Here is a 26,960-nt window from a genome sequence, read left to right on the forward strand (position 1 = left end):
ACCACCATCTCCGAATGCAACAGTTATAGATACCTAGGTCGAGAAATCAACATGATGAATGACCTGGCACCTGAGTTGCGCAGGAGGAAGAGAGCGGCTTGGAATGCCTTCAAGAGCATTGAAGAAATAACTAAAAGGACAAAGAACCTCCAGCTACGAGCACATCTCTTTGATTCCACTATTCTTCCTGCATTAACATATGCCTCAGAGACCTGGACCCTACGAAAACAGGATGAGAACGCTATTCGGGTCTCTCAAAGAGGAATCGAAAGAACTATGCTTGGAATATCACGATTCACTCAAATGAGAGATAGAATCCGGAGTTCTGATCTTCGTCAACGCTCAAGAATCAGGGACGCTGTCTCATTTGCCAAGACATCAAAAATCAGATGGGCTGGACACGTAATGAGGTTTACAGACAACCGCTGGACTAGAGCCATTACTGATTGGATTCCACGAGACATCAAAAGATCACATGGACGCCCACCTATAAGATGGTCAGACTTCTTCGTCAAGACCCTAAATGATTGGTTTGAGGCTCTACATGTTCCTAAAACGAACAGATACCATTGGGCTACGCTAGCACGCAACCGGGATGAATGGAGACGTTACTGGCACCCGCTCGAATAAATCGATGAATAATGGGGATTAAGTGATTAAGTGATTGACACAGACACCTGTGGGTGGAGCACTGTTCAGGGAGCAGATTTCATCCTGAGTTGGGATGTGGAGGCTCCCGGGAAAAAGCCAAAGTGTGTCTCTTTATGTCTAAAAATTTTCATATGCTGAGTTTTATTCTCCAACCTGAGTTTTATGCCCCAAAGCAGATGGCTCTCAGTTGTCCCAATAAAATACCCAGCCACTAAAAGTGCTTCCAGAAATGACCCTGGAACAGTTTAGTACATTTGTTAACTCACACATGAAACACCTGGGCTCTGACTGCCTCCAAACTCATGGAGCTGGTGACTCATAAGCCCTTGGGAGTGCTCAGGGGGATTTATGGGATGCCAGGGATTGAACCCAGGGATTTGAACCCGGGTCAGTCGCATGCAAGGCAAATACCCTCCCCGCTGGGCTATTGCTCCAGCCCCTGTCCACACTTTCAATACCTCAATTTTATTTCTTTAGAGGGGTCTTAGGGTCACACCCGGCTGTGCTCAGGGCTCACTCCTGACTCTGCACTCAGGAATCACTCCTGGAGGTGCTCAGGGGATGCTGTATGGGGCTGGGGATTGAACCCGGGTCATGCATGCAAGGCAAATGCCCTTCCTGCTGGACTGCTGCCCCAGCTTGTGTCTTGACTCAATTTCTTGGTTTAAGCAAGAAGCTGAGGGCTGTCTGTTGTCTACAAACAAGTGCAGTGGTTTGGCAGTGGTTCCGTCTTCTTCCGTCTTTTTGTGCCTTGAGATGTAGATGATAGCACAGTGGGTAGGGTGTTTGCTTTCATGCACGCGGCCAACCTGGATGGTTCGATCCCCAGCACCCCATAGGGTCCCCCAAGCACCGCTAGGAGTAATTTCTGAGTGCAGAGCCAGGACTAACCCCATGTGCATCACCAGGTGTGAGCCAAAAAGAAAAAAAAAAGAAAGAAAGAAAGAAAGAAAGAAAGAAAGAAAGAAAGGTAGATGAGGTTTGCAGAGTAGTAGCAAATCATTGACTGTCTTCTTCTGAGACCTAATGCTGGTCTAACCACCGATTCAGGGGTGCCGGGTTATCCCAAGTATTTGGTAACTGATTCCAGTATTTGGGCAACTTTCTGGAAAAATGCAAGCAAAATTTAAGGAACTATCTAGAACACCCTTCCCAATGTTTATGCCAGTTTATTTGTATTTATTGATTAACCAAGGGGCTGGAGCGATAGCACAGCGGTAGGGCATTTGCCTTGCACGCGACCGGCCCGGCTGACCCAGGTTCGATTCCTCCGCCCCTCTCAGAGAGCCCAGCGAGCTACTGAGAGCATTTCACCCACACAGAAAAGCCTGGCAAGCTACTCATGATGTATTCGAGATGCCAAACACAGTAACAACACATCTCACAATGGAGACGTTACTGGGCCTGCTCAAGCAAATCGATGAACAACGGGAAGACAGTGCAGATGAACCAAGAGCTAGAAACAACTTTAGTGCCCCAGAGATGATTGTTGGAGGAGGAGATACACACACACACACACACACACACACACAACACAATTGAGTAAAGAGATTGGGTAAGAGACGGAGGTCTGTATACACAACGGAAGTCCTGCCATATGTAATTTTATGGCTGGACTCTGGGTCCAGAGGTGTACGCAGAGTCAAATGAGTCACAGGACCGAGTGCTATGTCTTTTTTTTTTTCATTTTATAAAGACGTTCACAATATTTGATGACATTTAATATTCCAACACCAATCCCACCACCATGACACCTTCCCATCACCATATTTCGAGTGTTTCCATCCCGAACCCCAACCCCTGCCCCCAAAGCAGAACCGAAATAATGTAATATTTCCCTCTAACATTGGTTGCTCCTGCTTTGAGTCCCATCAGGTGTGGTCGGTACTCTTGCAGTCTGAGTAGGGTTTGAGGTATGAGATGTCCAGGAAAAGGTTCCCTCGTGGGTGAGACTCGGCCCAGGCATGTGGAGAGCGGCCATGAGCCTGGCGGCGGTTGAGTTCTGGAGGTTTTTGGCTGCTGGGGCTGGGTCTCTTGAGGTGGGGAGGGGTCTCACTTGCATCACTCTGGGGTGCCCCAAGTGAAACAGCCTGGCGTGAGGTCCGGTGATATGGTTATGGCGAGCGTCATGTTGCTCCCTTCCGAGAGAAGGACACGTGATCTGAATGGAGGCCGATGACGAGATTATCTGGTGCCAGCCAGAGGTGGCTTATGGGCGTGACCTCTGGATCGCTGAAGGCCGGGGAAGCAGGTGGATGATCTCCACTCCCGGTCCCGTTGAACCCAGAGTTCTCAGTCACAAAGTCCTGCATACCTGGGTTTTCTGGGGGTTCCCAAATGCCACATCTTAAGTGGTAGAAGTCACTGTCACTGTCCTCCCGTTGTTCATCGATTTTGCTCGAGCGGAACCAGTAACGTCTCCGTTGGAGACTTTGTTGTTACTGTGTCTGGCATATCGAATACGTCACGGGGAGCTTGCCAGGCTCTGCCGTGTGGGCGAGATACTCTCGGTAGCTTGCCGGGCTCTCCGAGAGGGGCGGAGGAATTGAGCCTGGGCCTACCGTGTTGGTAGCCGTGTATAAGGCAAACACCCTACAGCTGTGCTATCGCTCCAGTCCAGTGGTAGAAGTAGAAACCCTCAAACAGAACAAATGACTGAACTGACAAGTTAGTGGATGCCAGGGGGAAGGGGGCAGGGACGGGTGTGCAGGTCAGTCAGAGTAAAGGGGTCGAAAATAGGAAGGAAAGCTTCAGCCTTTTAGCAGTGGGCTCAGTGTGACATCGCTGTTGGCTTAGAAGGATGCACATTTGTACCTTGTGGAACGTCATCAGCGACTAAGACTTTGTGGTTTTTCCAAAAGACTGTAGCCCTGTAGCACCATCCCCCCATTGTTTCATGATTTGCTCGAGCGGGCCCAGTAACGTCTCCATGGCGAGACTTGTTGTGACTGTGTTTGGCATCTCGAAGACGCCGTGGGGAGCTTACCAGGCTCTGCTGTGTGAGTGAGGTACTCTCGGTAGCTTGCCGGGCTCTCCGAGAGGGACAGAGCAAGGCAAACACCCTACCCACTGTGCTATGGCTCCAGCCTCAGAGGACCTGGCCATTCCTGATGCCCAGCCAAGAGCCCAGAGGCTCCCCACTTTTGTGACCTCTGACCTTTGCTTCTCAGAATTCCAGTGCTTGGAATGTGTGTGTGTGTGTATATATATATATATATATATATATATATATATATAAAATGATCACGATCATCCTGTTGTTCGTCGATTGCCTCGAGCAGGCACCAGTAACATCTCCTTCGCCCTAGCCCTGAGATTTTAAAAGAGCCATTTCAATGCTCTTTCAGAGTTAGGAGAATGAGACCCATCATTGTTACTGGTATTTGGCATATTGGGTATGCCACGGGGAGTTTGCCAGACTCTGCCATGCGGCAGGATACTTTTGGTAGCCTGCCAGTTTCTCCAAAGGAAAAAATAAGATAATAAGATGTTGTGCGGCCACAAATGCAGGCACGCACTTCCGGGTTTTATAGTCTCTGCATCTTGGCCGTTGATGGGAACAACCTGGCGCTGGCAGCAGCTGGTGGGTGTGATGCCTACTTACTGGAAGATGAGGGGGGTCTGGGTGGAGAAGGCCCAGTCCCAATCCGAATAGGCTTGGAGACCTCAGCCCTGGGACCCACATGCCTGAGATATATATATATATATATATATATATATATATATATATGGCTGGAGCGATAGCACAGCGGGTAGGGTGCTCGCCTTACAAGCGGCCAACATGGCCGACCCGAGTTCGATTCCTCCGCCCCTCTCGGAGAGCCCGGCAAGCTACCGAGAGTATTCGATATGCCAGACACAGTAACAACAAAGTCTCCAATGAAGACGTTACTGGGCCCGCTCGAGCAAATCGACGATCAACGGGAGGGCCTTTACCTTTACATATATATATAGATATATATATATATCTATATATATATCAGACTTAATGATCTGGGATGCTCTGGCAGAGTTAGGGCCAGAGACCCTAGTGCCTTGACTGCAGCATCTTGGGGGTGACCCTAGGCCCGGGGGCAGGGTGTGGCCCAGACAACAGTTTCCCGCAGCCCTGCCGTTTCCAAAAGACTGTCACTGTCACTGTCCTCCCATTGTTCATCAATTTGCTCGAGCGGGCCCAGTAACATTGTAAGACTTGTTACTGTGTTTGGCATATCGAATATGTCATGGGGAGCTTGCCAGGCTTTGCAGTGCAGGCGAGATACTCTCAGTAGTTTGCCAGTCTCTCCAGGGCTGAGGAATCGAACTCGGGTTGACCGTGTTGGTTGCGTGCAAGGCAAACGTCCTACCCACTGTGCTATCGCTCCAGCCCTTCCAATAGACCCCCCCCAAAAAAGAAGAGATTAGAGTCTCAAAACACAGAAACTCAGATCTGGGGGCCACAGTGCTTACTCGCTGGGTGATTTTCTGCTATTTGGGGATCGTGTCCTCAGATCACTGAGTTTTATCTCGCCTGGGTTGCCTCTTAATTAAACTGATCCCCACTCAGGCTGGAGAGATCATGTAAGAGTGAAGGGGCTCGCCTTGCGTGTGGCTGACCTCAGCTTGCTCCCCTGAGCACTGAGCACAGAACCAAGAGTAGCCCCGAGCACTGCAGAGCAAGACCCAACCGTCCCCCATGCCCCTGCAGAAAGGTCTATAATTGCTCGAATGTTTATCAATTCTCACACATTTTAGAATTAAGTGACATAATTTATGTGGCCCTGACTTTAATAAGAACCATATAAAAATGTAGCCGTTGTTTCATTGGGGCGTCAGGGAGGCAGGGCGGGTGAGGCCTCTCCCTGCCCTAGGGAGCAGAAACCTCCAGAACTCAACCGCCGCTCATGGCCGCTCTCCACACACTTGGGCGAGCCTCACCCACGAGGAAACATATTCCTGGAGGAGGCTCAGCCCTACATCTCATCCCTTACACCAACCCATATTCCAAGATACTGCACCACATTTGATGGGGTTTAAAGTGGAAGGCATCCTGAGGCTGGAGAGACAGCACAGCGGGGAGGGCGTTTGCCTTGCATGGGGCTGACCCGGGTTCGATTCCCAGCATCCCATAGGGTCCCCTGAGCACTGCCAGGAGTGATTCCTGAGTGCAGAGCCAGGAGTAACCCCTGAGCATCGCCGGGTGGGACCCAAAAAGCAAACTAAATAAATAAATAAATAAATTCTGGAGTTTTAGTCACCTTGTCTTGCTTTTAAATTATTAATCCAACTGGAGCAATAGCACAGCGGGGAGGGCGCTTGCCTTGCACGCGGCCGACCTGGGTTTGATTCCCAACATCCCATATGGTCCCCTGAGCATCGCCAGGGGTAATTCCTGAGTGCAAAGACAGGAGGAACCCCTGTGCATTGCCAGGTGTGACCCAAAAAGCAAAAAATAAAATAAAATAAAGTAGAAGGCATCCAATCTTAGAGGGAAATATATTTATACACACACACACACACGCACACACACACACACATATGCACACAAGGCTCAACCTTTAATAACATGTTAGTGATCTCTTGTAGAAGGGTTTAAGGGCCCTTGGGTGAAATACAACAATCTTCATACTCTTTCCTCTAAGGAAAACTTTCACGGAGCATTTTCAGCCATTCATTCATAACAAACAATACAAAATAAATTACTTCGGTTCTGCTATTGGGGCAGGGGGTGGCGTTCAGGATGGAAACATCTGAAATATGGTGGTGGGAAGGTGTCATGGAGGTGGGACTGGTGTTCAAATATTAAATTTCATCAGATGTTGTCAACTACTTTTTAAAAATTAAAAACAATTTAAATATAGTCATTAAGTCTACAAAATTTCTGCCAGTTGTATTCTGCTCTTATCCAAACTCTGCCTTTCTGCCTTGCTTCCTTATTTAATCGCTGCAAAATTGAGCTAAACATTTGAATCCGATGAATCCAATTTTTTTTCTCAAGGAACTAAATGGGAGTACTGTATTTGTATATATTCAGGTCAGGCGGCGTGGATTGTCTTGGCAGCCTGGGAGCGAGCTGCTTTTCGGTTTGAATTGAAAATGAGTGTGTGTGCAGAGCCCGTAATTAATCAAATGTCCCGCGTGGAAATAAATCACTTTCAAAACCCGGCCCTCGAGAGTGAAGAACGAGGAAGGAAAGAGAAGAAAATTGTTATATATCGTGCTAAGTGCCGCTTGTTGGCACGGGCTGCAAATCACTCAGAGCAAGCCGTGTTTGCTTAAGACAGGCTCCAATCAATTACGGGACGGGACCGGTCCAGTTAGAAACGGTTTGCTCTCGCGGCCTGGCGCCGTCTTTAAAGCCTCCTTGGTCAAAATGCTTTCGGCGCGGAAGGAGGACAGAAATCCAATCCCGACTTGCTTAACCAACAAAAATGAGGAGGATTTATTGTTTTTCTGGGAGTGGGAGAGCCGGCCTTCAGCTAATGAGACGTCAGCGGAGAATGCTTTGCTTTCAATCAGGGCCTCCCCGTGGGGACAAGTGTCCAGCAGCAGCTCATGAATCGCTTCTTGCAGTCGGTTGGTTCCAGGCAGAGAAAACCCTCCGTTTCCCGTGACAGAGAAAAACCCCCAGGGAGAAACTAACAGGCCCCATCTGGAAAACAACAAAAATAAGAGACGTAATGGATTTTTGAGGCCCGCCTGCTCCCATGGTCGGTCACTCTTTCTCCTCCCTCTTCTTTCAAAACGAGCTGCGTTTGGGGTTTCTTTTTTGTTTCGTTAACACGCCCGGTGGTGCTCAGGGCTGACTCCTGGCTCTGCGCTTAGGGATCACTCCTGGGGGTGCTCGGAGGACCCTGTGGGATGCCGGGATTTGAACCTGGATCGGCCGCGTGCCAGGCCTACGCCCTCCCTGCTGGACTATCTGTCCAGTCCCATAACTATTATTATTATTATTATTATTATTATTTTGGCCTTTTGGGTCCCACCCAGCAGTGCTCAGGGGTTCCTCTTGGCTCTGCACTCAGGAATCACTCCTGGTGGTGCCCAGGGGACCCTATGGGATGCTGGGGATCGAACCCGGGTCGGTGGCATATCAGGCAAACGCCCTCCCCCCTGCACTGATCTCCCTATTCCTCTGGGCCAGAGTAGTTTTTGTTTAGGTTTTTTTTTTTGCATTTTTTGGTCCCAGCCGGCGATGCCCAGGGCTGACTCCTGGCTCTGCGCTCAGGGATCACCCCCGGCGGTGCTTGGGGGACCCTGTGGGATGCCGGGAATTGAACCCGGGTCGGCGTGTGCAAGGCCAACGCCCTCCCTGCTGTACTAGTGCCCCAGCCCACCCCCCCAAAAAAAACTATCCTTTTTGCTGTGAGCTAATCATAACTCAACGTTAGATTATAATTGCGTTAAAATCACTTGAAGTTTAGGGGCTGGAGCGATAGCACAACGGGTAGGCCATTTGCCTTGCACGTGGCCAACCCGGGTTCAATTCCCGGCATCCCATAGCGTCCCCCGAGCACCTCCAGGAGTGATTCCTGAGTGCATGAGCCAGGAGGAACCCCTGAGCATCGCCAGGTGTGACCCAAAAAGCAAAAAAAAAAAAATAAAATTCACTTGAAGTTTGGGTTGTTATTTTTTTCCCCCTCCTCATTGTTTTGTGTGTGTGGTAACAAGGGTTTAGGTACATAAACGCCTGGTTGTGGTGCTTGTATTTTTACTTATTTTTTTTCTTTTAGGGGTCACACCCGGCAGTGCTATGGGGTTCCTCCTGGCTCTGCACTCAGAAATCACTTTTGGTGGTGCTCGGGGGAGCCTATGGGATGCTGGGGATCGAACCCGGGTCCGCAAGGGCAAATGCCCTTCCAGTTGTGCTATTGCTCAGGCCCTCGGTACTTGTACATTTCTGTTCATTTGGTTTGGTTTTGGGGCCCCTCCGGGTGGTGCTCAGGGCTCTCTCCTGACTTCACTCAGGAATCACTCCTGGTGGTGCTGGGAATCGAACCTGGGTCCACCGCGTGCGAGGCAAGAGCTTTCCCGGCCTCCAGCCTCGGCCTTTGCCCTTTATAAATGGCAAGACTGGCAAGGGGTGGGGCGGGGGAGGGGGGTCAGTTTTTGGTACCCACCTGAGTCACCCGGAGCCAGTGCTGTTGATCAGGCACTCTGGGTGTCCGCCTGGGCTGTTGTTAGTCGTGTGAACGTTCCTGGGTGCGGTGCCCCTGGAGCTGCAGGCTCAGCCGTCAGGATCAAGCTGGACACCCCCAGAGGCGCCGGGAAGAACCCAGTCCTTGATCTCACAGCTGCAAGGCAGCTGCTTTAGTCCCCCGAGCTGACCCCAGCGCCCCGCCCTCCCCCACAAAGGCAGCACTACCAGAACCTTCCTGTCTGTCATCTTAAAGGAATTGGGAATGGGGGCCAGAAGGATGCACAGCGGGGAGGGCGTTGGCCTGGCACGCGGCCGACCCGGGTTTGATCCCCGGCATCCCATGGGTCCCCCGAGCACCGCCAGGAGTGATTCCTGAATGCAAAACCAGGAGTCAGCCCTGAGCATCACCAGGTGTGACCCCAAAAAGCCAAAGATTATCTCACTGTCACTGTCCTCTCATTGTTCATCAATTTGCTCGAGCGGGCCCAGTAACATTGTGAGACTTGTTGTTACTGTGTTTGGCATATCGAATACGTCACGGGGAGCTTGCCAGGCTTTGCCGTGCGGGCGGGATACTCTTGGTAGCTTGCCAGTCTCTCCGGGGCTGAGGAATCGAACTCGGGTTGGCCGTGTTGGCTGCGTGCAAGGCAAACGCCCTACCCTCTGTGCTATTGCTCCAGCCCATTAAGTATATATTAAGTAATATTTATTAAACAATATTAAGTAATATGTAAGTATATATTAAGAAATATATATTACATATATTAATTAATATGTACATATATATTACTGAGCACAGAGCCGGGAGTCAGCCCTGAGCACAGAGCCAGGAGTCAACCCTGAGCACAGAGCCAGGAGTCAACCCTGGGCATCGGAGGACATAACCCCAAAAAGCCAAAGATTATCTCACTATCACTGTCCTCTCATTGTGACATTGTGAGACTTGTTTGGCATACCGAATATGTCACGGGGAACTTGCCAGGCTTTGCCATGCGGGCGAGATACTCTTGGTAGCTTGACGGGCTCTCCGAGAGGGGCGGAGGAATTGAACTCAGGTTGACCGGGTCGGTCGCGTACAAGGCAAATGCCCTACCACTGTGCTATCACTCTAGCCCCTGGAGTGATAAATTTAAATTAAATTTAAATTTTAAAAATTAAAAAAAAAAAAGGTGTCAGAAGCTGTTGGGATACGCTCTTTGCATCATGTAGATTTCGCCCCTTGCGAGAAATTTAAAAATCTATTCTTCTGGAAAAAATCTATTTTTTTTTTTGCTTTTTGGGTCACACCCATCGATGCACAGGGGTTACTCCTGGCTCATGCACTCAGGAATTACCCCTGGCGGTGCTCGGGGGACCATATGGGATGCTGGGGATCAAACCCAGGTCGGCTGCATGCAAGGCAAATACCCTACCCGCTGTGCTATCGCTCCAGCCCCGAAAATCTATTCTTATGCTCGCAAGAAAGCCTTGAAAGAAACGATGGGCAAATTTAAACGACTCTTGAAAGAACCTGGGGCAGAGAGATAGCCCAGCCACTTGCCGTGCACGCAGCCGACCCAGGTTCGGTCCCCGGCATCTCATGGGGGTGCACTGCGCCCTGCCTGGTGTTCTCCCTGAGCCAAGGGTAAGCTCTGAGCATCTCCAGGTGTGGTCCAAAGTTAGTCATCACCATCCTCCTCTTCCTCATCACCTGAGTCCAGGCAGACGCCTTAGATGGTGACCCACGGACGCCCTTGCTCCGTGGCAGTACCTCTGGTGTCCAGCTGGTGGCGCTATTCCCTTTGGGTTCTCGGGGTTAGGCTGCAGAAACCCTCAGAACCTGTTGTCCGAGGCAGAACCTGTCCTGGTGACGTCCCAGAGGGCAGCTGTGCGCCTCTGGTCTTTGTCAGGCTTGAAGAGCACAGGCTTGAAGAGCACCACATTCCCGAACCCCGTGGTGGCTTCCAGAAGCCGGCATACCTTAGTATGCATACTCTTTTCTTGTTTGTTTGTTTCATTTTGTTTTGTTTTATTTTGCTCTTTGGGTCCCACCCGGCGATGCTCAGGGCTGACTCCTGGCTCTGCGCTCAGGAATCACTCCTGGCGGTGCTCGGGGGACCCTATGGGATGCTGGGGATCGAACCCGGGTTGGCCGCGTGCAAGGCAAATGCCCTCCCTGCTGTGCTATTGCTCTGGAACCCTTCCCTCTTTATTATTGTTTATTATTATTATTATTATTATTATTTGGCTTTTTGGGTCCCACCTGGCGATGCTCAGGGCTGACTCCCGGCTCTGCACTCAGGGATCACTCCTGGCGGTGCTCAGTGGCCCTAGGGGATGCCGGGGATTGAACCCTGATTGGCAGCATGCAAGGCCAATGCCCTCCCCACTGTGCTATCAGTCCACTCCCTTTAGTGCTCAGCTCCTACTGGTCTGGGTGAAGGTGTTTGAGGGGCCTAGGGGTCCCTCCACGCCCGACAAGGTCTGGAAAACGTACGACTCTCATTTGACCAGTTCCCTGACCAAAACCCCTTGGGGCCCAAGGAACAAAAGTCTTTTTTTGTCAAATATTGTTTTAGAGGCTGGAGAGAGAATTAGCAGCACATTGTAACTTCCCAAGGTCGGTCTGGGCATCTCTGCCACTGCCTGGGATTGGCCCGGCCGACAATCACCAATATGGTCAAGAGCCCAAGCAGAGAGCAGAGTAACCCCCCAACCCCCAAATAAAAATGGGCTATTTTGGTACTTGGGACAGTCTCCAAGGCCCCTCAGACATGCAAAGTATGTACCCCCCAGAGCTAGGTCTGACTCATCATCGGACCCATTATCACTATTATTATTATTTAGATTTGTGGGCCACACCAGGTGGTGTTTACAGTTTTCTCCTGGCTCTGCACTCAGGGATCACTCCCTGAGGTGCTTGGGGACCCTATGGGATGCCGGGGATCGAACCTGGGTCAGCCACATGCAAGGAGGCACCTTAGACACAGTTCTTTCTCTCCTGCCCTAGATTTTTTTTTTTGGGGGGGTCCCACCTGGCGATGCTCAGGGCTGACTCCCGGCTCTGCACTCAGGAATCCCTCCTGGCGGTGCTCAAGGGATCCTATGGGATGCTGGGGATCGAACCCGGGTCGGTCACATACCAGGCCAACGCCCTCCCCGCTGTGCTAGATTTTAATGCTTAAAGAAGACCATTCGTCGTAGGACTTTATTCCAGGGGCAACTGCAATCTAGATGGGAAATGGTAACAGAGAACACCTCTGCATTGAGAAGGATGTGTCCTTTCACTTGCGCAAGTAGATGCTTTGTCAGAAGAATTAAAGAATGCAAGTCAACCCTGAGCACAGAGTCAGGATTAAAATGTGTTTTGTTTGTGATGTATGTTCTTCATTCTTTCTTTCCCTTCTTTTTCCTTCCTTCCTCCCTTCGTTCCTTCCTTCCTTCCTTCCTCCCTCCCTCCCTCCCTCCCTCCCTCCCTCCCTCCCTCCTTCCTTCCTTCTTTCCTTCCTTCCTCCTTCCTTCCTTCCCTCCTTCCTCCCTTGCCTCCTCACACATGTAAGGAGAGTTCTCCACCCACCTCCAAGTCAAAGGTGAATGTCTTTAAAACAGTTTAAAAAAAAATTAAAAAGGCAACTCTTCCCAAACCATAAAGAATCAATAGAAAATCGGAGAAGGGTGAGAACAACCCGTTCTCAGAGTAGATCCTCTGAGGATCCGGGGAAAGTGACTCATCTTTCTCATTAAAACTTCCAATTAAAGCGAAAGCAGAACTTGGGACAATAGTGAGACTCTTTCAATTCCCCAAACCCACAGGCGGGGGGAAAAGATCCGGCACCCGGAGCACGGAAGGCCCAGGGCGAGGGCTTGGAGCGGCACGAGCGTCTCGGCTGTTGGCCAGATGGTGAGTGGACATCGCGCGGCCACTGGTCCCTGGGAAATGCCACCAGCAGGAATCTCGGATCTGGTTTTATCCCGATGGAAAGTTTCCCAATGGGACATTTGAGTGCTGGTTACAGAGGAGACCTGAACGCCATAAATACCCCCGCCCAGAGTCCCTCACTGTCACTCCCAAAGTGGCTGACACTCCCCGCTCTCACCTTCCCACCCATGCACCCGTCTGATGGCACGTGCCCCCGTGTGATGGCCGGGCTTCTGGAAGGTTCTCCACGGGGCCATGTGGTGTTTCGCCCCAGACCCTCGTACAGTTGATGACTCGTAGTCAAAGCTCATTACTTTGGGGGCTGGAGCGATAGCACAGCGGGGAGGGCGTTTGCCTTGCACATAGCCGACCCGGGTTCGATCTCCGGCATCCCCTAGGGTCCCCTGAGCACCGCCAGGAGTGATTCCTGAGTGCAGAGCCTGGAGGAAGCCCTGAGCATGAAAGAAAGAAAGAAAGAAAGAAAGAAAGAAAGAAAGAAAGAAAGAAAGAAAGAAAGAGAAGAAAAGCTGGAGCAATAGCACCGCGGGGAGGGCGTTTGCCTTGAACGCTGCTGACCCAGGTTCGATCCCCGGCATCCCATAGGGTCCCCTGAGCACCGCCAGGAGGGATTCCTGAGTGCAGAGCCTGGAGGAAGCCCTGAGCATGAAAGAAAGAAAGAAAGAAAGAAAGAAAGAAAGAAAGAAAGAAAGAAAGAAAGAAAGAAAGAAAAGAAAGGCTGGAGCAATAGCACAGCGGGGAGGGTGTTTGCCTTGCACATAGCCGACCCGGGTTCGATCCCCGGCATCCCCTAGGGTCCCCCGAGCACCGCCAGGAGTGATTCCTGAGCGCAGAGCCAGGAGTCAGCCTTGAGCATCGCTGGGTGGGACCCAAAAAGCAAAAGAAAGAAAGAAAGAAAGAAAGAAAGAAAGAAAGAAAGAAAGAAAGAGAAGAAGAAAGGCTGGAGCAATAGTACAGTGGGTAGGGCATTGGCCTTGCACACGGCCGACCCGGGTTCGATCCCTGACATCCCCTAGGGTCCCCCGAGCACCGCCAGAAGTGATTCCTGAGTGCAGAGCCCAGAGTCAGCCCTGAGCATCGCCGGGTGGGACCACTCCCCCCCCCCCCAAAAAAAGCTCATTACTTTGGAACACGCCCATGAGGGGGGTTTAGGAGAAGAAATTGTCTTGTGGGTAGCAGGACTGATTCTGGACTCGATGCTTTAGACACTAGAACTCGATTGGGGAATGGAACCCAGATCCCCGCTCTTGTAGCAAGAGCAGATGGTTTCCACGAAGAAAAGGGGTCAGAGAGGCAGCTCAGGGCACAGCGGGCTCTAGAGGGGAAGCCCCGATTCCACCCCCAGCACCGCAGGGGCCCCGGAGACCCACGAGAGAGAAATAAAATACAAGAAGAAGCTTCAATGGGGAGAAGTTTCCACATCCATGGGGGAGGGACGGGAAATGGCACATACCAGGGCTGGAGAGCCCGTGCAGTGGGGAGACACACAGGGCCTTGCACAGGGACCCTGTTAAAGCCCCCAACCACAGAGGGGCCCTGTGTCCTGACGGGAGTGAGCACTGAGCACAGAGCCGGGAGTAAGCCCCGAGCGCAGAGCCAGGAGTCAGCCCTGAGCACTGAGCTGGGAGTGAGCCCTGAGCACTGAGCCTGGAGTCAGTCCTGAGCACAGAGCCAGGAGTCAGCCCCGAGCACAGAGCCGGGAGTGAGCCCTGAGCACTGAGCCTGGAGTCATCCCTGAGCACAGAGCCGGGAGTCAACCCTGAGCACAGAGTCGGGAGTCAATCCCGAGCACAGAGCCGGGAGTCAGCCCTGAGCACAGAGCCAGGAGTGAGCCCTGAGCCCAGAGCCCGGCCTGCCCCCACTTTCAAGCCCTAACCCTGCCCCCTGCACCCCAACCGCGCTGGCCGGGGAGGGCGGGGAGGCCGCGCCCCGGGACGCAGCGAGGGCGGAGGCTCGGGGCGGCGCCCGGCGGGGGAAGTGCGCCCTGCGCCCCGGAGCCGTCGGACCCCAGAGCCGGCACTATGGGGGGCTCCGCCTCCAGCCAGCTGGACGAGGGCAGATGCGCCTACATCCGAGGTAGGCGGGGGGCGCGCCCCAGACCCTCTGCGCGCCCTGCGCCCTGCGCGCCCCTTCCTGGGTGCAGGTGCCGGGGAGGATTGGGGAGGGGGGAACGTCCCCGGGACCCCCGGGTGTCCCCGCCCTCCCCGGGCAGGGGGGGTCTCCAGGAAGGGGAGGGCGGCGGGTGCCGTTAACGGTCGCTCCCGAGGGCGCGGGGAGAAACGCGGGGCGCGGGGCCCCGGGGGGTGACTCGGAGCTGCCGAGCCAAATCCAAAGCCCCCACGGCGGGAAATCCTGACCGTGCGTCTCCGCGCCTTGCAGTTGCTGGTCGGGGGCTTGGAAACGCTTTGGAAACGCTTTCCCAACTTTTCCGAAACGCTTTCCTGGGCTCGGGACCCGAACTGTGCCAAGGAGGCGCGCTCAGAGCGCTCCTGGCTTCGCTTTCTGGCGCTTTTATCGCCTCCTTTTTTCCTCTCTTTTTTCTCCTGTTTATCCCTCTTTTTCTCCTCCTTTTTTCCTCTTTTTCTCCTCCCTCCCCCCACCCCCAGAACCGCGGGCTGGCACCCTTCCGATCCTTTTGTGTGCAGGGACCACCTGGGACGCGCGCATGAGAAGGCAGGATGCCCATCCCCAGCGGCCTAATCGGTTCTGCAGGACCCGGGGGCAGGGACCGCAGGGCCCCACGGGTGGGTGGGTGCGGTGGGGGATTGGGGGGAGCCCTGGCCGCTGCCCTGGGCCCAGAGCATCACCAGGAGTGGACCCCACCCCGCCCTCCCCAAGGAACAGCAGGCCCTGCTGGTGGTGGCCCGCCCCCGAAACTCAAAAAAAAAGGAAAGAAGACTGATCTCAGGAAAGTGACTTAATCCCATTAGTCAAAGCATCTCTGCACCCGCATCCTGTCCTGGGTGTCTCTGCTCGGAGAACTTGGCACCTTGGGGGGGGCAGCAGGTCAAAGGGGGGCTATGAATTAGGGACCACAAGAGGGTCACATGCCCGTCCAGCCCATGGGGACGCCCTCCCCCTGGCTTGCAGACTTCAGTGGGTTAGTTTGTAGGAAGCCCCCCCCCCCCCCACACACACACACCCTCTCTATTCTGCCTCACGGTCGTCTCGGGCGTTTTTGTTCCACACGGAGAAGAGTTAATGGTCTCCAGGACCTCCAGACAGAAAACCAGGCGAGGGAGGTCTCCCTCCGGGGAGCCACAGCCAGAGAGCCCGTGCCGGAGCAGGCAAGAGGGTGGGAATGCTCAGCCCTGTGAATTGTTGGGACATGAGCGAATGAAGTTCACAGGCTGCCTTCCTGCTGCTTGACGAGCTCCGGGATTCAACACCAGAGCCCCCAAGACCATAAATAGTCCCAAACTGCATGCCGGAGGGGAAGGCGAGGGCACAAGTTGAAGAACTGGAAAGGGGGAGACCCTCCGGAGTGATAGCACAGCGGGGAGGGCGTTGGTTCGGTCCCCAGCATCCCAGAGGGTCCCCCGAGCACCGCCAGGAGTGATTCCTGAGCGCAGAGCCAGGAGGAACCCCTGAGCATCGCCGGGTGGGACCCAAAAAGCAAAAAAGAAAAAAGCTCCCAACCTCAAGCTTTATTTTCTATTTTGTACAGGGGAGGATTACCGTGATAAATAGTTTGATCTGGGGCTTGACCTTGCACGTGGCCGACCCGGGTTCAATCCCCGCATCCCCTAGGGTCCCCAGAGCACTGCCAGGAGTGATTCCTGAGCGCAGAGCCAGGAGTCAGCCCTGAGCACCCCCGGGTGGAACCCAAAAAGGAAAAAGTTCATATTCTCTATGTTTGTTTGAGTAGCTGCACCCCTGGATTACTCAGGGTCTGAATCAGCAGCACTTTAAAAAAAAAAACTTTTTTATTGAATCACTGTGAGATAGACCCTGACAGAGCTGTTCATGGTTGGGTTTTAGTCCTACAGGGTCCCAACCCCCGTCCCTCCACCAGGGCACGTTTCCCAGCACCAGGGTCCCCAGGGTCTCTCCCATCACCCCCCCACCTCTATGGAAGGTGCTTTTCTTCTCTCTCTCTTTCTCTCTCTCTGTCTCTCTCTCTCTGTCTCTCTCTCTGTCTCTCTGTTTCTCTCTGTCTCTCTGTCTCTCTCTGTCTCTCTGTCTCTCTGTCTCTGCCTCTCTTTATGTCTCTCTGTTTCTCTGTCTCTCTCTGTCTCTCTCTGTTTCCCTGTCTCTCTCTGTCTCTGTCTCTCTTTATGTCTCTCTGTTTCTCTGTCTCTGTCTCTGTCTCTCTCTCTCTGTCTCTCTCTCCTTTTGGGTATTGGTTTGCAATATTGATACTGAAAGCTTATCCAGAATCTGCCTTTACCTACTTGTAACCCTCAGCTCTTGTCCAGCGTGACCCTTCCCAGCTATTATGGTCACCCTGGTCCCTTCTCTCTCTCACCCACCCTCCGCCCCCCCCACACTTGTGGTCAGTTCCAACCGCTGACCAGTCCTCCTGGCCCCTGTTTTCCCTGGCCATGGATATTGTTCTTTACTGCCAAACACAGCAACAACAAAGTCTCACAATGGAGACGTTACTGGGCCCGCTCGAGAAAACCGACGAACAATGGGAGGACAGTGACAGTGACTATATTTATTTTTTATATCCCTCAAAGGAATGTGTCATTCTCTGTCCCTCTCCTTCTGACTCATTTCACTCAGCACGATGTTCTCCATTCATTTAGAAGAAGCACTGTTTTTTTTTTCTTTTTGAGTCACACCCCGTGATGCTCAGGGGTTACTCCTGGCTCTGCACTCGGGACTCACTCCTGGCGGTGCTCGGGGGACCCTATGGGATGCCGGGGATCGAACCCGGGTCGGCCGTGTGCCAGGCAAATGCCCTCCCCATTGTGCTATTGCTCCAGCCCCAGACTAGCGCTTTCTTGCTGTATACGGCGGAGTCAACTCTCGGGATTGTTTCTCGAAGCTGCTTCGAAACTTCACTTGACTTTCTCTGTATTTTCTATTAATGAAGAAAGTTGAGGACTGGCAGGGGAGCTTGGAGGGGAAGGTGATGGCCTGGCATGCGGCCGAGCTCTAGTCGGTTCTTGGCGTCCCATAAAGTCCCCGATTCCTGAGCCAGGGAGGAAGCTCTGAGCAGAGCTGGGTATGGCCCCAAATCCAGCCAATCAACCAATCAATCAATCAATCAAACTGGCCGATGTCACCAATTTCAAGGGCAAGGATATTTGTAACTCTTCATTGCAAGGATTTTCTTGAATGAGAAAACCAATCTGTCTGTCCTCCCGTTGTTCATCAATTTGCTCGAGCGGGCCCAGTAACGTCTCCATTGTGAGACTTCTTGTTACTGTGTTTGGCATATTGAATACTCTCGGTAGCTTGCCAGGCTCTCTGAGAGGGGCAGAGGAATTGAACCTGGCTCGGCCAGGCTGGCTGTGTGCAAGTCAAATGCCCTACCGCTGTGCTAACATTTAAATAATGTTCACCTCAATTTAACCATCCTTTCTTCAGGGGGGATACCTTGGCTTTGCTCCAAGTTGGGAGAGATTCAAGAAACTTAATGACAAAACCAGACTTTGGGTTCTGTTTGAAAATGACCATTGACTTATTCCTAAATAATAATATTTATTTATTTATTTATTTGCTTTTTTGTCCACACCTGGCAAAGCTCTGGACTCTGCACTTAAGGGATCACTCTTGGAGGGGCTCATGGGGGCTCTATGGAATTTTGGGACTGGGAATTGAACCCGGGTTAGCCTCTGGCAATGCAAACACCCTCCCCGCTGTGCTAGTACCTGGTCCCCCTTGATACTCAAAATTGGGAAAAGAAAAAAAAAACCCTGTGAAAACTCTCCCTGCAATTTCATCAGAGGGTCAGGAAGTTCCAAATCGGTTCTGCCACGGAGGCTTAAGGGGGTTTCGGGGGACCAGGCTCTGGAGATACCCGGGGCCTGGGAGCTGCCAGCCTCCGTGAAAATATCCTTCCTCACCCCACCTGATTCCAGCAGCTTCTTGAAGCTCCTTTCCAGTAAGAGGCAAGAAGAACCTCGTTTCGGCTTACTAGGAACGTGTCTTTCCCGCTGGGGAAGTTTCTCACATTTCTCCCGGCATCCGGGTGAAGTTACCGGGATCCTGGGTGAAACGTGCAAGGCTGAGCGTGTCCGGAAATCCCCAAAAAGGGCGTGAACACAGACGGAGAAAGGGGTCCCCAGTGCCTCTGTCTCCCGGACACCAGTGCTCCGAGGGGCTCATCCTGAGGCCATCAGTGATGGGGGGCTCAGAGCCACCGGCATGCACCTGGATAAATTATTGCTTTATTTTTTTTCTTGTGGGGGATCACACCCGGCGATGCTCAGGGCTTGCTCCTAAGTCTGTGCTCAGTGATCACTCTTTTTTTGGGGGGGGGCGGGTCCCACCTGGTGATGCACAGGGAAGGTACATCGGGGGTAGGGTGTTTGCCTTGCATGCACCCAACCCGGGTTCAATCCCCGGCATCCCATAGGGTTCCCCGAACACCCCAGGAGTGATTCCTGACTGCAGAGCCAGGAGTCAGCCCTGAGCATCGCCGGGTGGGACCCAAAAAGCAAAAAAAAATTTTTTTAAAAAAAGAAAGAAAGGAAGGAAGGAAGGAATGGAGGAGGTCTGGAGCCATAGACCAGCCTGGAGGGCGTTTTCCTTGCACGTGGCCGACCCGGGTTCGATCCCCGGCATCCCCTAGGATCCCCTAGCACCGCCAGAAGTGATTCCTGAGTGCAGAGCCAGGAGTCAGCCCTGAGCATCGCGGGGTGGGACCCAAAAAAGCAAAAAAAAAAAAAAGAAGAAGAAGTACCTGGGTTGGAGAGAGAATTCAATAGGTTGAGTTGAGCACATGATTTGCACGTAGGAGGGGCCTGGGTTCAATCCCCAACACCTCCTAGTGTACCTCAAACCACGCCAGGGATGAGCCCTGAGCACAGAGCCGGAAGTCAGTCCTGAGCGCTGCTGGGTTTGACCCCCAAATCCAACGCTCCTCCCCCGCAAAGGAAGAAAAGGGCCGTCCAACAATTTGCATTGTGAGGCGGGAAATAGAGGAGAAAGGAAATGATGAAGGTGCATACTTCATTTGCTAGTCTGTTCCTTTTATTATTATTATTATTATTGCTGTTGTTATTTTGTGGGGTTTGCTGAGGGGTTCATCCTCGTGGTGCTCAGGGCTTACTCCTGGCTCTGTGCTCAGTTGTTCAGTGCTGGGCAGCGAAACCGCTCTGACCCCTGCTTTGGTTAAACATCGGACGTCAGGGGTCAAATTCTCCCCGTTCCCAAACCAGCACACACAAACAACCACCAAACAGAACCCCCCAAATGCAAAAAAATAGAAAATTATTTAATTAATTTGGCTTTTTGGGTCCCACCCGGCGATGCTCAGGGCTGACTCCCGGCTCTGCACTCAGGAATCCCTCCTGGCGGTGCTCAGGGGACCCTAGGGGATGCCGGGGATCGAACCCGGGTCGGCCGCGTGCCAGGCTAATGCCCTCCCCGCTGTGCTCTCGCTCCAGCCCCCTAAATTTTTTTTTTTTTGGGCCTGGAAAAATCATCTGGCAAAGAAGCTGGGAGCTTGCTGCCAACCAGGAGACACGAGCCAGCTTGGGGAAAACGCCCCTTTCCACAGGCCTTTGCTCGTCTCAAAGAGAGATGGAAGAGTTCAGACAGGAAAACCGTCGGTCTAAATCTTGCAGGCAGAGGGTTGATCCCCCAAACGTTGGCTGTTGATCCCTATAGGATTCAAAAAAAGTTTTTCCAATATTAAATTCCCCGTCTGGAGGTGATTTTGGAGGAAGCCTGGAGGAATTTGGGGGAAAGGGTGAATGAGGCGTTGCCAGAATCTGTAGCTGTTTCTCTCTTTTCTAAAACCATTTTCACTTAAAAATGAAACAGAGGTTCCGGAAACCCACAGAACCAAGGCAGAGCTTAGTGAATCCAGAGTGAAGTGCGTGAACTGGGTGGGAGGTCTCCCAGGAGCCCCCAGAGGTCAGAATCAGAGTCTGAGCCGCTGTTCTGGAACCTTCCATGTGCCCCATTCTCAGAGCGGAATTCTAGAATCCTGTGACTCGTCCATGGCAGATGTTCTGGAACCTTCCATGGGCCCCATTCCCAGAGAAGAATCTTAGAACCCTGTGACTCATTCACAGTAGATGTTCCAGAACCTTCCAGGTACCCCATTCCTAGAGCAGAATCCTAGAATCCTTTGACTCTTCCACAGTAGACATTCTGGAACTTCCATGTGCCCCCTTCCCAGAGCGGAACCCTAGTGCCTTTGATTCTTCCACAGCAGACATTCCAGAACCTTCCACGTGCTCACTTCCCAGAGCAAAATCCTAGAATCCTGTGACTCAGCCAGGGCAGATGTTCTGGAACCTTCCATATGCCCCATTCCCAGAGAAGAATCTTAGAACCCCGTGACTCATCCACAGTAGATGTTCTGGAACCTTCCAGGTACCCCATTCCCAGAGTCGAATCCTAGAATCCTGTGGCTCGTCCATGGCAGATATTCTGGAATCTTCCATGTGCTACATTCCCAGCGCGGAATCCTAGTGCCTTGGATTCCTTCATAGCAGACATTCTGGAACCTTCCATGTGCCCCATTCCCAGAGTAGAATCCTAGAATCCTGTGGCTCGTCCATGGCAGATGTTCTGGAACTTTCCATGTGTCCCATTCCCAGAGCAGAATCCTAGAATCCCGTGACTCGGCCATGGCAGATGTTCTGGAACCTTCCATGTGCCCCCTTCCCAGAGTGGAATCCTAGCCCCCCTCTGGCTCTTCAGAGCAGCTGCCCTTCCCCTTGTCTTGCCGCGCACCCACCATCCCCGGAGATCACGCACCCCCCCATCCCCTGTGACTAGCACGCAGCTCAGCCCTGGCCTCCTGGTTCCGGCTCAGCCTGGCCCCCTCCCCTGTGGGTCTGTGGGCCGGGGGGCAGCCAGACTCCCCTGTGCCCGCATCACGCTCTCTCTGCGTGGCCTTTGGACACGGGTCTCTCCAGCGTGTGCTGGACCGACCTTTCAGATAGTTGGTCAGGGTTTGCCAGAGGGCTTCTAGAAGCTTCTAGAAGCTTCTTCGGACTTTCACCTCTAAAAGCTCAGCATCATTGCACCGCTCTGCGTTGGCTGGTGTCACAGACTGAACCAAGCCCAGATATTCTCGGCCCTTCGCAGGGAAGGCCAGGGGCCGGGGCAGGGGGTCCCTGGTATACCCCTGGTTCTACCATAGTTCCTTCGACACAATAGTCTTTCCTTGTGACCACTCTCCCGAGACCGGAGAGGTTGCACAAGGCGTGGGGTGCTTGCCCTGTGTGCGGAAAACCCAACCCCTCGCACCCAGAAGGTTCCCTGAGCTCGACCAGGGTTTACTCCTGGGTCTGTGTCTACGCCTCACTCCTGGTGGGTAAGAGGGACCCTTTGGGGTGCTGGGAATCAAACCCGGTTCAGCTGTGGGCAAGGCGTATGCCCTGCCCACTGCACTTTCTCTAGCTCCAGTGATGGTTTCTTACGCACAGTTTCAACACCACACCCTTCACCTGTGTGCCCACCTCCTCCCTCCAAGATCCCCAATGCTCCTTCCTCGCACCACCGCCCAATCCAGTTGCAGAGCCCAGTTCTTCTGTTGTGTTGCCATTGACCCCTTGTTGCTACCTCGCTGTGTATCTTGAAGTCCTACTGGTGAGAGATGATTCTGTATCTGTTGTACTTTTCCCTCTTCTGAATTCACGCAGCCAGTTCCATCCATGTTGCGGCAAATTGCACGCGTGTGTCCCCCATTTTTTTAGAGCTGCGTAGTATTCCGCTGTCTATAGACCATAACTTCTTTCTAGCACTTTGAACTCTTGCTACTCTCGCAGGGAATAACTCTCCTTCTGGTTGAAAGTGTAACGGAACGTTATTAGATCGCGTTATTAGATCAACCGATTTGGAAAACAGAGGACCATTCACTCTCGAATCTCTTCATATGAACAAGGTCCCGAATATCTCTGTTAGCCAACTCCTGCCGCTCTCCGGGACCAAAAACGTCTCCTCATCTCTGGGGTTCACCTACTGCTCGTGGCAGTTGTGTGGTTAGTCCGGAAGGATGGGGGGGGGGGGTCTCCGAATTTGGATGGAAGTGCTGCTGATGGAGTGAGAGAAATATGCCCGGAGTAACTACCCCAAGAGTCCAGGCATGCCTGAGAGTTAGGCTGAGGAGATATTTTATTAGCAACGGTATCTAAGGTCTAAATATTTGAACTGGTTTCAGCGGAGAGGATTACACTGGTGACATTCGCTGAAACGCACTGTTTAAACTTAAGAGCGAAGAGGAATTTTCCAGCATGACCGAGACTTGTGTCAGCTGCGATGCCCGTTCTTAACCCAAAATGGTAACTTCTGTGTGGGAGCAGAACCCACGGCCCCGCCAACGCTGGGCGCCTCCGTGGAACGCGGGTCAATGTCTCCTAGGAAGTCCCGGGCTGCCAGGGGGGCCCTGGCAATGCCAGGCCTGTCCGAGCAATGAAAACTTGATGTGTGTTCAACAGACTCTTGAGTATCTTAATCATTTTTGTTTTTATTTTTTAAAAATCGAATCACCGTGAGAGAGAGCAAAATTGTTCATGGTTGGGTTTCAGTCAGACAATGTTCCAACACCCATCCCTCCACCAGGGTAATGTCCCAGCACCAGGGTCCCCGGGGTCCCTCCCACCCCGTCAAGGCACCCCACACCCCTGCCTGCCTCTATGGCAGGCCCTCTCCTCGCTCTCTCCTTTCTCTCTCTCTCTCTCTCTCTCTCTCTCTCTCTCTCTCTCTCTCACTGTAGGCATCATGGTTTGCGTCACAGATGCTGCAAAGTCATCCTGTCTATCCCCTTCCCTACTCTGAAGACTCAGCTCTCGTCCAGAGTGACCATTTCCAAGAGTGTTGTCATAACGGACCCTCCTCCGTCCTACCTGCCCTCCCTCCCCCACACCTCTGACCCACCACTGACCAGTCCCCCTGGCGCGTTTTCCCTGGCCTTGGGTATTAGTGTCATACTTTTTTATATCCCACAAATAAATGCCATCATTCTATATCGGTCCCTCTCCTGATGCTTGAGCAACTTTAAATGAGCTAAAAACAAAACAAAACAAAACAAAAACAGTTATGTGTATTCGTTAGCAAATGATAGTTTTTGTAAATCTTTGGACTGTTTATCCTCATTTTAGTTTATTTTTGTTTGTTGGGGGCATCCCACCTGGCGATGCTCAGGGCTGACTCCCGACTCTAAACTCAGGGATCACCCCTGGCGTGCTCGGGGGACCTTATGGGATGCCGGGGATCGTTTGAACCCAGGCCGGCTGGGTGTCCTGCCCACTACCCTACCTCTCTGGCCTTTATCTTTATTTTAAATCACTGAGCGATTTTCAGGGGCGGGGGCGTGAATTGTTTTGGTGAATTTAGCGATTACAAATAGCTTAATCCAGAAGTTGAAATTCATCCAAGGCTTAGCAAGACACAATAACTGGACAAAGTTGGACTGGAGAGAAAGAGCGTGAGGGGCGGAGGGTGTGGTTGGGCTCCGTTCCCAGTGCTGTATGCCCTCCTGAGCACTGCCAGGTGAGCCCTACTGGCTTCCAGCTTCCCTGAAACACCTAAAACCAAACCCAACCCCGCATGCTGGTCACACCAGATTCGGTTGATTGAAGTTAATCGATCATTTCCATTTCGGTTTTGATTTCTGGGTCACACCAGTAGTGTGCAGGGCTTACTCCTAGTTCCGTGCTCAGGGTTTGCACCTGGTGAGTTTTAGGGGACCATCAGGCACCCCAGTGGGTCTCTGCTAACAGGGATAGTATCCTCTGATGAAATAATCACTTCCCGGGGTTGGAGAGATAGCACAGCGGGGAGGGCGTTTGCCTTGCACGCGGCCAACCCGGGTTCGATTCCCAGCATCCCATATGGTCCCCTGAGCACCGCCAGGGGTAATTCCTGAGTGCATGAGCCAGGAGTAACCCCTGTGCATCGATGGGTGTGACCCAAAAAGCAAAAAAAAAAAAAAAAAAGAAATAATCACTCCCCAACACTGCCCATGATTACTGCTCTCACCCATTGGTCCTGAACTATTTTTTTTTCTTTTTTTTGGGGTCCCACCCGGCGATGCTCAGGGCTGACTCCCGGCTCTGCACTCAGGAATCCCTCCTGGCGGTGCTCGGGGGACCCTAGGGGATGCCGGGGATTGAACCCGGGTCGGCCGCGTGCAAGGCAGATGCCCTCCCCACTGTGCTCTTGCTCCAGCCCGGTCCCGACTCTTAATTCATGGTGCATCATTTACACAGAATGCCTGGGCAGATCAAGAGCATTATAATTTGCCGGGACACAGTCAAGCTGTAATTAGGCCTCATTAGATCCTACATCCAAGATCTTTCGAGAATTCACCAATTACTCCATCGGAGCTATCCTACTTTGTCCGTTACCAACTGGCCACCACGTTAGGCGTCTTCTTTAATTAGCTTATTTATTTCTTTGATTTCCTTCTTCTTTTTTTTTCCTCTTTCTTCTGCTTCCTGGGCCACACCGAGCTGTGCTCAGGAATCACTCCTGGCAAGTGTTCAGGGGATCCGACATGGTGGCGGGGATCGAACCCTGGCCAGCCGGGCGCCAGGCCAGCACCTTCCCTGCCATCCCTTCTCTCTCTCTCTCTGACCCTGTACTTTTGTTTTTTTATTATTAACTTTCATTTGAGTGTTTTGTCATCGGTTTGCAGTCATGAAAAGTCAGGGTGCGGTCGGCCTCAGCTCTCTGGGTGTGGGTGACCGCCACCCCTTCCATCCGTCCAGGGCCCTCTGCTCCCAAGACACCTCTGTCCCCTCCTTGCACCCCCCCCCCCACCAGTTTCTTTGCCATCATGTTTGACATGAACACGTCAGTGAAACCATCAGTAATTGTATAGTGGATTATTTATTTATGTTTGGCAATTCAGGCCTCACCCGGCGATGCTCAGGGCTGACTCCCGGCTCTGCACTCAGGAATCCCTCCTGGCGGTGCTCAGGGGACCCTAGGGGATGCCGGGGATCGAACCCGGGTCGGCTGCGTGGCAGGCCAACGCCCTCTCCGCTGTGCTATCGCTCCAGCCCCTATGGATGGACCAGATATTGATCAAGGTGCTGAACTGTGTAATGGACCAGATATTATTATCATTATTATTATTACTGCTATTTTGCTTCTTGGGTCCCACCTGGCGATGCTCAGGGCTGACTCCTGGCTCTGCACTCAGGAATCACTCCTGGCGGTGCTTGGGGGACCCTAGGGAATGCCGGGGATCGAACCCGGGTCAGCCATGTGCCAGGCCAACACCCTCCCCGCTGTGCTGTTGCTCCAACCTCACCTTTTGTCAATTCCGTGACTGCCCCATGGACCGGGCATCTGCCTGGCTCTCCTCCTGGTTTCCTGTGCGGGCTCAGGGCACCCCCAGCCCCGTTCCCATGAGGTCAGAGGCTCCTGGTCGCCCGCAGACGAAGTAGCGTTGCCTCCTCCAGAGGCTGAAAAATGCTCCTGGTTCTGGAAGCCCATTCGCGGCCCCTCCTACATGGGCCTGTGCATCTTTTTCTTATTCAGCGTAGGTTCAGAGATATCTGGGGCACACGCCTTGTTTGAAAAGTTCAGTGGAGGGGGTTGGGGCAATAGCACAGCGGGGAGGGCGTTGGCCCTGGCATGCGGCCGACCCGGGTTCGATCCCCAGCATCCCATAGGGTCCCCCCGAGCACCGCAAGGAGTGAGTCCTGAGTGCAGAGCCAGGAGTAACACCTGAGCATCGCCAGTGGGACCCAAAAATAATAATAATAATGAAAAATAATAAAAATAATAATGTGAGGGGCTGGAGCGATAGCACAGCGGGTAGGGCATTGGCCTGGCACGCAGCCAACCCGGGTTCAATCCCCAGCAACCCATAGGGTCCCCCGAGCACCGCCAGGAGTGATTCCTGAGTGCAGAGCCGGGAATCAGCCCTGAGCATCGCCGGGTGTGGCCCAAAAAGAAAAATTAAAAAAGAAAAGAAAATTTTAATGTGAAGTCCAGAGAGCTACATGGGTACCCTCCTTTCCCGTCATGACGTGGGCCCACCCCTGGCACCGCATAGGGTCCCCCGAGTCCCACCAGGTGGGGTTCCTGAGCACAGAGCCAGAAGTCAGCCGTGAGCACTGCTAGGTGTGGCCCTGAACCCCCCTGCCCCCCACAAATTGATAATTAAGATTTCACTATCAAGGATTC

The 26,960-nt window shown here is 52.6% G+C and overlaps 1 protein-coding gene across 1 annotated transcript in view; it reads left to right on the forward strand.

Moving 5' to 3' along the window:
• Positions 1-14,682: 14,682 nt before the first annotated feature.
• Positions 14,683-26,960, forward strand: part of NIBAN1 (niban apoptosis regulator 1) — a 55,987-nt gene continuing 43,709 nt past the window's right edge. Inside the window, exon 1 of the mRNA XM_056109598.1 lies at positions 14,683-14,762. Coding sequence (XP_055965573.1) covers positions 14,708-14,762 — 55 coding nt within the window. The 5' untranslated portion in view covers positions 14,683-14,707. The remainder of the gene's footprint in view (positions 14,763-26,960) is intronic.

This window comes from Sorex fumeus, unplaced genomic scaffold (genome assembly GCF_029834395.1).
Source record: "Sorex fumeus unplaced genomic scaffold, SorFum_2.1 ptg000317l, whole genome shotgun sequence".
Classification (NCBI taxonomy): domain Eukaryota; kingdom Metazoa; phylum Chordata; class Mammalia; order Eulipotyphla; family Soricidae; genus Sorex; species Sorex fumeus.